The following is a 14,442-nucleotide window of genomic DNA, read 5'->3' on the forward strand; positions in this document are numbered from 1 at the left end:
GTGAAATAGAAATTCTTACTTGATCTATATAAGCATAGAAGTTCCAAGTCAACAGAAAGTCTAACTCCAATCATAAAAGCAGTGAATTGCAGTCCTTCAATCAATTCCGAGTTGAGCCAGTTTACAGACCAAGAACCTTTTGAATACATGGGAAGCCAAGTACCCTTTAGGAAGAACCCTGATACACCAGTGAAAATTTACATGGTTAATCTTTCTCCCAGTCTTTCCCAGAGGGACCTATAGCCTTTTAACAGGGTTGTACATTGGGGAAAAGGAAATAACCATACCTTTCAGAGACTACTGGACCTTGGCTCTGAAGTGACACTGATTCCAGAAGACCCATAATGTCACTGTGGCTCTCCAGAGCCAGTCAGAGTAGGAGAGCTTACAGAGGTCAGGTGATCAATGGGAATTTGGCTCAGGTTTGTCTCACAGTAGGTTCAGTGGCTCTCTGAATGCATCCTATGGTTATTTCCCCAGCTGCAGAATATGTAATTAGAATAAATATACTTGACAGGTGGCAAAATCCTCACAATAGTTCCTTGACCTGTAGAGTATGGGCCAGTATGGTGGAAAAGGCCAAGTGGAAGCCATTTACTACTGTCCCTACCTAGGAAAATAAACAAAAAGCAATACACATCCCTAGAAGGATTGCAAAGATAAGCGCCACCATTTGAAAGGCGCAGGGGTGGTGATCTCCATCACATTCCCACTCAACTCTCCTATTTGGGCTGCACAGAAAACATATAAATCTTAGGGAATGACAGTGTATTATTTTATTATAAGCTTAATCACATGGTGACTCCAATCACAGCTGCTGTACCAGATGCAGTCTCATTGCTTGAGAAAACACATCCTTTGGTACCTGGTATGCAGCTATTGATCTAGCAAATGCATTTTTCTTCCATACTTGTCCATAAGGCCCACTAGAAGCAGTTTGCTTTCAGCTGGTAAGGCCAGTGATATATATATACATATACCTCTTTAGGGTTATAGCAACCCTCCATCCTTATGTCATCATTTAGTTCGCAAGGATTTTGTCTTTCCCTCCTGCAAGATATCACACTAGTCCATTACACTGAGGACATTATGCTGACTGGACCTAGTGAGTGAGAAGAAGCAGCAACTACTCTAGGCTTATTGGTAAGACACTTGCACATCAAGGTGGGAAGTAAATCTAAAATTCACTTCTACCTCAGAATGTTTAGGGGTCCTGTTACTTAGGACATGTTGAGATATCCCTTTTAAGATGAAGAATAAGTTGTACCTGGCTCTCCTACAACTAAGAAAGAGGCACAATACCTCTTTGGATTTTGGAGGCAACATATTCCTCACTCGAGTGTTACTCCAGTCCATTTACCAAGTGACCTGAGAAGCTGCTAGTTTTGAGCAGGGCCCAGAAGAAAAGGAGGCTCTGCTACAGGTCTAGGTTGCTGTACGAACTGCTCTTCCACTTGGGTCTTATGATCCAACAGATCTGCTCGTGTTCAAAGTGTCAGTGGCAGAGAGAGAGATGCTGTTTGGAGCCTTTGGCAGGTCCCTAGAGATGAATTACAATGCAGGCTTTTAAGATTTGGGGGCAAGGCTCTGCCATCACCTTCAGATGAGAAATAGCTTTCCTTTTGAGAAATAACTTTCCTTTTGAGAAATAGCTCTTGGCCTATTACTAGGTCTTAATAGAGACCAAATGCTTGCTCATGGGCACCATGTTACCATGTGACCTGAGGTAACTGTCACGACCTGGTTGTTCTCTGACCATCAACCCACAAAGTGAACCTGTACACCAACACTCTATCAAACAGAAGTGATATATACAAGATCAGGCCTGAGCAGACCCTGAAGTAAGTTACATGAAGAAGTGGCCCAAGTGTCCAAAGTCCCCACTCCTGCTCCACTGCCTTCTCTCTCCCAGCCTCCATATACAGCCTCATGGGGAGTTCCCTGTGATCAGTTGACAGGAGAAGACTCAGGCCTGGGTTGCAGATGGTTCTGCATGGCATGCAGGCACATCTGACTGTGGACAGCTACAGCACTGCTGCCCCTCTCTGAGACATCCCTGAAGGCAGCGGTGAAGGGAAATCCCCCTGTGGGCAGAACTCTGGGCAGTGCCCCAGTGGGCAGTTTGGGCAGTTTTTCACTTTGTTTAGGAGAAATGGCAAGATGTGGGATTACATAACAATGTGTGGGCTTTGGCCACATGGTCGGGGACTTAGAAGGAACATGATTTGAAAATAAGCGACAAAGAAATTTAGGAAAGAGGCATGTGGATTGGACTCTCTGAATGGCCAAAAAACACAAACATATTTGTGTCCCATGTGAATGCTCACCAAAGGGTTACCTCAGCAGATGATTTTAATAAATAGAATGACCCATTCTGTGGATACCAGTCAGCCTCTTTCCCCAGTCACCCATCATGACCCAATGGTTTCATGAACTTCATTCAAGTAGTTATGGTTGCAGTGTGGCAGTTACACTTGGGCTCAGCAACAAAGACTTCCACTCACTATGCATGACCAGGCTACAGCAACAATTAATTGCCCAATCTGCAGTGGTAAGACCAACATCGAGCCCTGAGTATGGCACCTTTCTCTGAGGTAATCAGCCAGCTACCTGCATGTCAGAAGGTGGTCCATCACATTGAACTGTTTCCATCAGGGAAGGGGCAACATTTTATCCTTACTGGAGTGGACACTATGCATACAGATTTTCCTTCCCTGAACACAATGCTTCCATGGACTTACAGAAAGCTTTATTCATCATCACTGTATTCTACACAGCATTGCTTCTGATCAAGGAACTCACTTCACAGCAAAAGAAGTGCAGCAATGGGCCCATGGTCATGGAATTCACTGGTATTACCATGTTCCCCACCATCTTGAAGAAGCTGTCTGTTTGCTTGTTTATTTTTGAGAGAGAGAGCGGGGGTGGGGGGGCGGTGAGGGGCAGAGAGCGAAAGAGACACAGAAACCAAACCAGGATCCAGGCTCTGAGCTGTCAGCACAGAACCCAACCAGAGCTTGAACTCACGAACCACAAGATCATGATCTGAGCCGAAGTCGGACACTTAACCAACTGAGCCACCCAGGTGTCCCTTGAAGAAGCTGTCTTAATAGAATGGTGGAATAACCTTTTCAAGACTAAGTCACAGCACCAGCTAGATGGCAATACCTTGCAGGGCTGAGGCCAGGCTCTCCAGAAGGCTGTATATGTCCTGAATTAGTGTCCAGCATATGATGTTATTTCTCTCATAGCCCAGATTCATGGGTCCAGGAATCAAGAGGTGGAAATGGGAGTGGCAGAAGTCACTATTAACCTTAATGACCTACCAGCAAAAGTTTTGCTTCCTGTTCCCACAACTTCATGTTTTGCTGGCTCAGAGGGCTTAGTCCCAGAGGGAACAGTACTTCTCCCAGGAGACAAACGATTCCATTGACTGTAAGCCAAGACTGCCACCTGGCCACTTTGGGCTCCTCATGCCTCTGAATCCACAGGCAATGAAGGGAGTTATGGTGATGGCTGGGGTGATTAATCCTGTTAACCAAAGGGAAATTGGACTACTACTTCACAGTAAATCAGTCAGAGTAAAATGGCAAGTAAGAGTGTCTGGAATACAGGAGATCCCCTAACATGTCTTTCAGTACTACAATGCCCTGTGACTAAGGTCAGTGGAAAAGTACCACCCAATCCAGGCAGAACTATTAATGGTTCAGACCATTTAGGAATGAGGGTTTTGGGTCACACCACCAGATAAATAACTATGATCAGATGAAGTACTTGCTGAAGGCAAAGGCAATAGAATGGGAGGTGGAAGAAGATGGTTACAAATACCAGCTGCAATCAGGTGAACAATTATAGAAACAGGACTGCAAGAGCCATGACTATTTCTTTTGCTATGAGTACAGTTGTATTCATATTTCCTGTTTTCTTCTTTCCATTTTCCTCTTTCCTATTCCCTTATCACATGGCATGAAATATTGAACTTATTTCACAGTATCTAGGTATTGTTAATTTCACATCATAGTATTTAACTTACAGGATATCAAGAAGAGTAAAAATCACTCAAGGGCTTTATATACTCTTCTGGGGATGGGGTAAATATGTAAATCCCATATCCTACTGGTTCTGTTTCTCTGAACAGAACTCTAATACAGATTCCACTCCAGGATGGATTGTATCACTGAATCAGAGATCTTTTCTTGGGTCTGGGAACCAAGAACTGGAAGCCAGAGTGGCACCACATATCACCATTTCCTATGACTCACTGGGGTGGTCTGTGCTTCCTGTCCCATTCAATTCTGTAATGTTAGAGGTTCTGATCTCCAAAGGGGTCCCATTTTCACGAAGGGACAAAGCTAGAGTCACATTGGAATTATAAGCTAACGTTGCCACCTGGGATTTTGGGGCTCCTTGTGTCCCTTCTCTAATAGCAAGAAGAGGTGTCACAGTCTTGGAAGGTGTAATTGAGCTCAATCAGTGAGAAGAGGTAGGACTGTTGTTAAATCATGGAGATGCAGGGAATATGTATGGAACCCAGGTGATCTCCTTTGGTGCTCCTTGGTATTCTCTAGCCCCACTGTGACTTTAAATGGAGAGACCTCAGCAATCCCAGCGTGAGAATGGTGACTAGACACTCTGGTGTTTTGGATACAAGAACCTGGGTATAGACACTGGGTTATCACCCAAAGCCAGCAGAATATTATCTAAAGGTGAGGGAAACTAGAATGGATAGTGGAGGAGAGAGACAATAAGTGTCAATTTCAGCCCCAATACCAAACACGGTAGTAGGGACTGTGCTTCATCTCACTAATTTCCCTCTTATAACGTTTCCCACAGGCAGAGATGCCTATTAGCATCCTGGATGAGCTGTTCCCAGAACATATATGGAAAAGTGATTCAGGGCAATGCAAAAACTGGACTGTGAAATATCCAAATAAGCCACTTTTTAAAAAAAATGTCTATTTTTGAGAGAGACAGAGCATGATTGGGGGAGGGGCAGAGAAAGAGGGAGACACAGAATCTGAAGCAGGCTGCAGGCTCTGAGCTGTCAGCACAGAGCCTGATGTGGGGCTCGAACCCACCAACCGTGAGATTATAACCTGAGCCAAAGTTGGATGCTTAACTGACTGAGCCACCCAGGAGCCCCAAATAAGCCACTTTGATTCTCCTTCAAGGAAAGTCTTGCTGAACAGCTGCGGAGATCATAATCAGCAGAGAGTCTCCAGATGTCAGCTATTTAGGATAGCCTCAGTTGCCTTCCCAGGTCACCCCACATCCAGTGAATGAGCAAGAGACGGTATGAAGACCTGGCCATTTTGGGCCAAATCTGTCACGCAGTATTTATTCCAGAGCTCGCTGCTGGGCTGGCCATGGCTTCAGTGCAGTACCATTTCTCTCTGCACAACTGACTTCCTCCCCTTTTCACAGTCGTTGGTCCCTATCAAAATCTCACAATCTAAGCTCTAACTTTGCTTCTGGAGAATTCAGACTATCACAGTGAAATAACTACTGAAAGCACTTGATAGCCCTAGGGTGAGGGGAACAAAGGAAAGAACAAAGGAAAGTGGTTTGTCAATATGCCAGTGATTCAAGGAGGTCCCTTGAAGAGCAGGGCAAGGGACCAGCTGCTGGTCAGAAATCAGAGGAGGACCACCCTGCTAAGCTCAGAGCTGCACGTCAGACCTCTGAGGGTGTCAGTGACCAAGAATGAAGGTGGTTCTCAAGAGCCAACAAAACTGGAGTCCAAAACCAAACTTGGCTACTAGAATGAATGGCCCCAGCCAAAATGATAGAGTTACTTTCGGCACACAGAAACGTAACTCCTTTCCCCCCTCATCCAGCACTCTAGGCTACTTCTACTGCCCTCTGTTGGTACAGTTACCCACAAGAAAACAGGTGGAACAGAAGTGGGATCTGTAGAGGCATATCCCTGACATTACATCTAGAGCACAAAGGTGGGAGGAGGATTAGAGCTGATAGACACCAGCTTAAAAATATCTCCTTGCTGTGCCTTTGCCCAGGAAATAAAAACAGACGACTTCCGAGGGAAAAAAAAATGAAGTTTTAATATTGCTTAAAACATGAAGAGTAAGAAAGTACATGCTAGAAATCCTCTGGTGTGATATTAATGCTTATGATCCTGATATGAGGGATCCTTAATTTTTTCTTAAATAGTCAGACATGCTCTAATGTTTCTGTACTGTTAAAAGAAGTGCTAGATATTTGTTTAATGCGACAGGAGTTTTTAGCCTTCCTCTTCCTCCTCCCGCTCCTCCTCTTCATTCAAAATTTTCTTACCAAGTATAATTAGGAAAAGTAAAACGAAAAGAGTTAAAGGAATGAACCACAATAATATCAGGTAGTCCAACCATTTCTCTCCTTCTGATGCCACCTGGTTCTGAGGAGGTGGCCCGCTGTCAATACTGCCTCCATGGCCCACATGCTGGCACTTGGGAGGTGCCCATCCATAGTTGCAGTGGCAATGCTGTCTATTATTGCAGACTCCATTCATGTGGCAGGTCTCATCAGCCTGACAGCTTCGCGGTGGATAGGTCATGTTGACACACTTCTTGTGGATGCATATCTTTTTTTGACCACACACTGTGCCATCTTTCACTTGGCCAATATCAGGTATGGACATCCCTACATGATAATCAGTGCCCCAGCAAGTGATGTTTTTGAGGTGAAGTTGATGCAGTGTAGAATGCTGTATCAGACTAGGAATTACTTCCACATTCTCACACTGTACTCTCCCACAGAGAATATCAGGGGCCTCACATTTTATGTATACTAGGTCTGCGATATCACAGTGACCAAATCGATTTCCTTGGGTGTTGATTTCTCTGTAGCATCTCTGAGATGCACTCCTTGCGTCTTTGCCAAAAATCTCCCTGCACTGCTTGTCATGGTTGGGACATCTCCCTTCATAGCAGTAGGCATCATCACCACAGGGAACCCCGTCCTGCACATATACATCTTCTGGGCACAGATGAGATGTCCCATTACACCATTCGGGGAGGTCACATTCACTCATCTGCTGTCTGCACACAGTCCCTGATGGCATGAACTTGCAGTCTTTGCAACAAATTCCAAAAGTACAAGCAGCTCCAGGCTTCAGAGTACAGTTCAACAGACAACAGGGGTCATTTAAACACTGGTGTATGGTGCCACAGTCACACTCCTCTCCTTCTTCAATCACTAAGTTCCCACAAAACTGTCCCATAGAGATATTCGCAGAATGTGGAGATGACTTGATACATGACCCTCTAGAGAGAGTATTGTCCCAGTACCGGGCATAACTGCAATTGCTGAACTTAGTTGTCACCTTCCGGGAAGGATACATTAGGCACCACTGAAGCCCACACACACATTGCTCAGTATCATGAAACATACCCAAATTATGACCAAGTTCATGGGACACAGTAAGTGCAAAATAAAACAGACTGTCTCCTTCAAAAACATCAACTCCACTATTAAAAGGGCGTTGGCATATCCCTCCAACGTAGGCAACTCCAAGCTTTGTGCCAAAACGTTTTTTTATGAAAAGATGGGCAGTATCATGGTGCAGTCGGGCATCAAGATTGACAGACTTCCAAAGGGCAAAATCCTCCACAAGCTGATCTATCTGATCAGCGACAACTAGGTTTCTTTCACTCCAGATTTCAATCCCAGTCAAAACTACATCAACCTCCAAAGAGTAATATAAGATATCTAGTATATTGATAACATCAAATACTTCACGCTGTACTACGGACACATTACTTTCGTAGTACAGGAATCGATTATGGTCCATGACTACACCCAGCTCAAGAAACCGCAAGTGGGTCCACCAGCCGGCATAAGAACTTTGTATCAGAGTAGAATTATATGAGGCTCTCAACTGCAAATGTCGTGCTATTTCCTCTTCTGTTAGCCCACATCTCATAGGTGGGAGTTGGGTATCATCACTAACTATCTTATATACCAGGTGTTCAAATGTGGCAGAAAACCTAACTGGCTCAATTTCATAAGCAAGGTCATTTATCTGCAGCATTCCTCGAAAACCTCCAGAACAGGTACTGAGGGCAACCAGGGATTCGGGGACTCCTTCCACATAACCATGATAGTAGCAGTCGTCAGGAACAAAAGGCTGATCCTGGTGGAGAGCTTGCTGGTCTGTGTAGGTGAACACCAGGAAGTGTTTAGAAATCAAGAGCTTCTTGACCTTCATGTGGACAATGTGTCTCTGGCCCCCAAAATGCAAGCTGTAGGAGAGCCAGCCTGGAGCCTTTATACCTCTGTCCCTGCCAGTCACCTTCAAGGGGACCACCAATTCTGGGGAGGAGAAGTGCTGGGAGGGCCTGTCTTGAGAGTGGCCAGAAATGAACAGAGACATCCCAACCCAGAGTAGCAGAAGAGTGATCCTGATGTGCACCAAGGCCTCACCCACTGCCATTATGGAGTTGTCATTATGAAGCCACCTGTCCAGGGCAGAAGAGGGCAGGGTATGAGGTACTGCTGGTCTGGCTCCTCCCTCTGAGCTGTTTAGGGTGCAGGGTTGACCTTTATGGATCTGTGTCCTAGAAGAGGTGGACCATCAGAGTTGCAGTGCTGAAAGTGGAAATAAAAAAGAAGAGCTAGGATGGGGTTGGTGGGGTAGGAAGGGTGGGATAGAGAGAGAAGAAAGTGAGGTAAAAGTGATTCTTCAATTGGAATGAGGTTAGAATTAATAAAATGCCCGAGACTGTCATATACATATGCACATATATGAGTATATACATATGCACACATATACGTGTGTGTGTGTGTGTGTGTGTGTGTGTGTGTGTGTGTGTGTAGGCAGGCAGGAGGTGGTAGAGGACAGGTTTCTAGAGGAAGAAATGAAGGAGGTTAGTCATAAATAATGGTTGAAACTGGATGGTGGATAGATAAAAATTGATTACATACTGTTTTCTAAACATGTAAACCGGCAATGAAATTTTCCCTATGAAAAGACAGACATCTGACTTCCCGATTGCTCCTCCAACCAAAAATCTACCAGTACCCTACTATCTTCAGGAAGCATGTGGACAACCCATCCAAAACCCACCAACTTTTTTGTCTCTTTTTTCCACACAGTTTATTCTATCTCCCCTTTACTTGTGCATGACATCTGATCTCCCATTGTATCCGAGGTTAGCAGTCAAAGTAAGTGTCACTTAAGGGACTCATTAATTTTGGGAGACCCCTTCCAATCAAGACAGGAGATTTTTATTTTAAGATGCATTCTTATCTGTAGAAAAACTCTGGACATCCAAAGAAAGGCAGCCACACTGATAGGGAAGCAGGGAATGCGTTGCTATTTTGAGACAAGGCAAACAGCCCAACTGCCTCCAATCACAGCATGCAGGCAGCAGCCTTCTCTCTACCCAGCTCAGCTGCATCATGCTTTCAATCATAAGAGACTCATCTTAGATGTATAAATATAGATTCTATTCTATATTTTTTCATGGCCAGTGATTTAGCTGAATTCTCTAGAGAAAGATGGATTGAGAAGCTTAAACCTAGAGTCAGTTCATTAAAACGTTCAAAAGGCCACACACAGTTCAAGTGGACTTATGTCATTCCTGTTGAAAACATAAATTTTGGTTCAGGCAAAAGTTAAATTTGTTCATTCACTAACTTTTATTAAAAGTATCAATAATTTATTGAATATTTGAAAGCAAAAATTAAATTTGGAAACACACTGGAACATATATACTGGTGACACGAATATTCTAAATAAGTTCACAAATGGGGTCAGCAGTATAGAGTATGAAAAATATCCTTAGCATTATAATGTCAAGAACTCCTGTCCACATTTAGATGCTTTTTCAGAACTAATGGATGGCTACTGGAAGCCAAGAATACTAAATGAATCCTTTCAGAGAAAGGATCTCTGGTAGAGGTGAAATCCTAATTACTAGATTTCCTCTCCATTTCTCTCTTCATAATATACTTGGTATATGCTACAGATCTGGGAATATTAAGATGAGAATGTCAATCAGAGAGAGACAAATACCCTATGTAGAATTTAAGATACCAAACAGATGAACGTAACAGGAAGGGGTGGAGGAATAGAAGAGAGGGAAACAAACCACAAGAGACTCTTAATGATAGAGAACAAACTGAGGGTTGCTGGAGGGAGGTGGGTGGGGGATGGGCTAGATGGGTGATGGGTACTAAGGAGGGCCCTTGTTGGGATGAGCACTGGGTGTTGTATGTAAGTGATGAATCACTGAATTCCACTCCTGAAGCCAATATTGTATTGTATGTTAACAACTAAAACTTAAAAAGAATAAATTATATTTAAAAAAGGATGAGAATGTGTGAGTTGGAAGAGGGATATTAAAGATAAAGCATTAGATGGACGCCTGGGTAGCTCAGTCGGTTAAGCATCTGACTCTTGATTCCCGCTCAGGTCATGATCTCACAGTTTGTGGATCCAGTCCCACATCTCTGCCCCTCCCCTGCTTGTGCACATGCGCACATGAGTGCACGCTCAAACACATACGTGTGCTCTCTCTCAAAAAAAAAAAAAAGAAAAGATAAAGCATTATAAAAAGGAGAATAACCTATATTAAGCTTTGTCAGAAATATGATGCAGTAATAATAGAAAAGTTCATTGCTGAGAATCTTTGAGACACATCAGACTGTCAACATTGCATTGCTCCAAAGATGAGCCTTGAAGGAACACTGTGTTACCACAAACCATGTGAACCGATGTCACTCCAAAGCCCTCCTTTCTACGGTTACCAGCACTTCAAGCAGTGTTCAGGTTTTCCTCTTAATCAATACTTAGCTCTTCTATTTCCAGCAGCTATTTCAAATTGCCCCAAACCTTTATCTTCCCATGTCTCCTCTCATGCCCAGTCACAGACTCATTTCAGTGTTTCTCAAGCTTAGGTCACAAGCCATACAGGGTCATGAAGTCAATTTAGTGAGCCACAACCAACTGACACAATACTAAATATCAGAGAGCCTCACACAGATCAGCACCCCCTGCTGTTACCTACCACCACAGAAGCTATAGCAGCATTCTATTGACACTTGTTATATAATTATCAATTATTTCCTGAACTCCAAAACTAAAATTTATAGCTGGAGATGGGATCTGCACATTATATTTCTCCGTTGTTATTTGGCTTCCTGAAGTTTTTTTTTTTTTTTAAATTTTTTTTTTCAACGTTTATTTATTTTTGGGACAGAGAGAGACAGAGCATGAACGGGGGAGGGGCAGAGAGAGAGGGAGACATAGAATCGGAAACAGGCTCCAGGCTCTGAGCCATCAGCCCAGAGCCCGACGTGGGGCTCGAACTCACGGACCGCGAGATCGTGACCTGGCTGAAGTCGGACGCTTAACCGACTACGCCACCCAGGCGCCCCTTTGAAGTTTTATCAACACGGATTCGAGAGAGAGAATAAAACGCAAGAAAAGAGGACAAGGAACTTGTCATTACCTATCTGCCTGCCTGCTGTTATGTTCTATAAATTCCCAGCCATGATGCCTTGCTCTGGTGGGGACAGTTGGTTACCACATTCCCAGAACCAGCTCCATTAAGCCCTAACAAAGGTATGAGTACTAGATGAACAGTGTGCCCTTCTCAGAAGTCTGAGCACCAGATGTACAGAGCCATCCTCCAGTACCCCGGGTGACCCACACTAGCTAGCCAGTGTCCCTTCCTCAGATGTTCCAGGCATACCACAAAGCACCCTGATATAAGCCCCATGTGTATAGCACTTCTCTCTCTGAGATCTGAGTCACAATTCTGGAAGACCTTCTTCCAAGTTGCTAAGTATCAGCTCACCAAGTCCCCCAGCATCACCTGATGGGAAGAACAGCTATTAGCTCTACAGAACCCCTTTTCTGATTTCCTAAGTTACCAACATGACCAGAGCAAAGCCCTATCTTCTACAGTCCAGATCTATGAGGCCCATTATGAAACTATCCATTTATGATAACCCCATCCTCTGCCCTTCCCTACCCCCCCCAATCTTAGGCATAGAGCTTTTTCTAGCAACTAATACCTCTGTGTACCTCAGCACTTCCTTTTCATCTTTCCAGTCCTTTAGAAACTTTTCAAGAATTCCTTTAGATTAATTACTCTTGGTAGGCTTTTCTTTCCCGGACTAGATCTTGACAGCTACAGGACTTGGTACCAAGAGTGCTGCCAAGAGAGACAGACACCATGGGACTCTGGGATTGGTATGGGCATGTCCATGGCTTTACATGCTGCTGAACTCCTGTCCAATGGGGAACGAGCATGCAATGACATCACAATGAAATGAATTACCAGCCAATGTTTACTGTGATGAAGTGTACTACTGAAGCAAATGTGTAGGCACCAAGTGTGATGATGGCTGAAGCAAATGTGTGGGGACCAAGTGTGATGATGGCTGGAAGTACCTCAAAGACTGTTCTGGAGAATTTGCACAGTGAGGCTCAAGGCTCTAAACTCTCAGCTCAAAGAGCTGATAATGATAGACCTAAAAGAAACTCTCATTGGTTTTGGCCATAGAGTCAGTTTTACCAACAACAACAAAAAATCAAACTTTAATTGTGAAGTTACAGAGCCACAACATAAGTTGAATGTGTAGATTTGCCAAGACTCTGATGGGAAAGTTAGAACACTGAGAAGGCAAAAAACCTTGACTCTTGCAAAGAAGAACTCCAGATGGACTTAACTGATTCTGAGTATCTTGATCCTCCCAAGTGTCCCTGAGTCTCAGTTACTGGGAGAGAAGCCAGTCTGAAGAGCCTAGACACCTATAGCTTGAGACCCTGTCCCTTCTGTGGAAGTTACTCTGCAAGGAGATACCTAGTCTCCTGAAGGCATACTCTTACCATCCTTTATTGGCTCTAGATGCAAATCAGAATCTAATTCAACACATTCCAGAGGAACAAATTCAACATCTGAATTGAGAGGAAGGAACTTCTACACCAAAATAATGATAATATTTTACTAATTTATATTGGCAAAAAGGGGGGCATTATATTAATAACAGAAAAGCTAAAGTAGTTAGATAAAGATATATTTAGTATGATAAAATTCAACACGAATTTGTATCTATTTAATAAATACCTTCAAAATATATAAAGAAAACATTGAGAAATCACAAAGAAATAGAAAAATACAAAATCTACTTGTAAATATTAACATATTTCTCTCAGCAACTGAGAGAAAAATCACCCACAAAAAAAGGATAAGGAAATAGAAGATTTAAGCAAGGCTAATCAAATTAACCTGACACATGTAAAACACTACAGCCAACAACTGCAGAACAGGTATTAGGTTCAATTGCACATGAGATACTTAGCAGAATAGATGATATCCATGGTCATAAAGGAAGTCTCAACAAATGGTAAAAATAAAAATTGCATAATATATGTTCCTTAACTACAGAATTTTTAAAAACTGGATAGGAAAAAGAGCTAGAAAATAGCCATTTCTTTCAAAATTAAAGAAAAGCCTTCTAAATAAGCCATGGTCCAAGTATGATCAAAATATGTAATTAAAAATATTTTGGACTGAATGAAAATACAACATATTAAATTTGTAGAATACAGTTAAAGCAATGCTTATATGGAAATTTCTGTATTTCGGGGCGCCTGGGTGGCGCAGTCGGTTAAGCGTCCGACTTCAGCCAGGTCACGATCTCGCGGTCTGTGAGTTCGAGCCCCGCGTCAGGCTCTGGGCTGATGGCTCAAAGCCTGGAGCCTGTTTCCGATTCTGTGTCTCCCTCTCTTTCTGCCCCTCCCCCATTCATGCTCTGTCTCTGTCCCAAAAATAAATAAACGTTGAAAAAAAATTTTTTTTTAAAATAAAATAAAAAAAAAAAAAGAAATTTCTGTATTTCAAGGTATATATTAGAAAAGGATAGTTGGGGTGCCTGGGTGGCTCAGTTGCTTAAGCCTCTGACTCCTGATTCCGGTTCAGGTCATGGTCTCACAGTTTGTGAGTTCGAGTCCCACATCGAGCTCTGCGCTGACAGTGTAGAGCCTGCTTGAGATTCTCTCTCTCTTCTTCTCTCTGTCCCTCCTCCATGCTCTCGCTCTCTTTCTCTCAAAAATAGATAAATATTTTTTTTAAAAAGGAGATTGAAAATATTTTATGTAAGATATAATGTCACAGAGCTAGAAAGATGAGAGCTAATTAAACTTTAATAGATAAAATTTTAAAATAAACATGGGAGGGGGGGCCTGGGTGGCTTAATCAGTTGAGTATCCGACTCTTGGTTTCTGCTGGAGTCATGATCCCAGCATTATGGGATCGAGCCCCATGTGTGCTCCATGCTGAGTGTGGAGCCTGGTTGAGATGCTCTCTCTCTCTTCCCTTGCCCCTCTCCCCTGCTCATGCTCTCTCTCTCTCTCTCTAAAATAATAAAATAAAATAAAATAAAATAAAATAAAATAAAATAAAATAAAATAAAATAAAATAAAATAAAATA

General features: G+C 43.0%; 1 protein-coding gene across 2 annotated transcripts; it reads right to left on the reverse strand.

The window, feature by feature from the left end:
- Positions 1-6,035: 6,035 nt before the first annotated feature.
- LOC121031991 (disintegrin and metalloproteinase domain-containing protein 20-like) lies at positions 6,036-12,514 on the reverse strand. Of its 2 annotated transcripts, none has more exons than XM_040477553.1 (2): positions 12,032-12,514; positions 6,036-8,586 (listed from the first exon to the last, which is right to left on the reverse strand). In XM_040477553.1, the coding sequence occupies exon 2, from the start codon at positions 8,429-8,431 to the stop codon at positions 6,242-6,244; it is 2,190 nt and encodes a 729-aa protein (XP_040333487.1). In that variant the 5' UTR covers positions 8,432-8,586; positions 12,032-12,514; the 3' UTR covers positions 6,036-6,241. The 2 variants fall into 2 exon arrangements, with proteins under 2 accessions (XP_040333487.1, XP_040333488.1); XM_040477554.1 differs by having other exon boundaries at positions 6,036-8,612.
- Positions 12,515-14,442: the final 1,928 nt, after the last annotated feature.

The sequence above is a fragment of the Herpailurus yagouaroundi genome, unplaced genomic scaffold, assembly GCF_014898765.1.
Source record: "Herpailurus yagouaroundi ecotype Mexico unplaced genomic scaffold, PumYag 141, whole genome shotgun sequence".
Classification (NCBI taxonomy): domain Eukaryota; kingdom Metazoa; phylum Chordata; class Mammalia; order Carnivora; family Felidae; genus Herpailurus; species Herpailurus yagouaroundi.

What these genes read in the sequence shown, in the direction of transcription:
- LOC121031991 (XM_040477553.1), bottom strand. Translation starts at nt 8,431, where the DNA reads ATGGCAGTGGGTGAGGCCTTGGTGCACATCAGGATCACTCTTCTGCTA.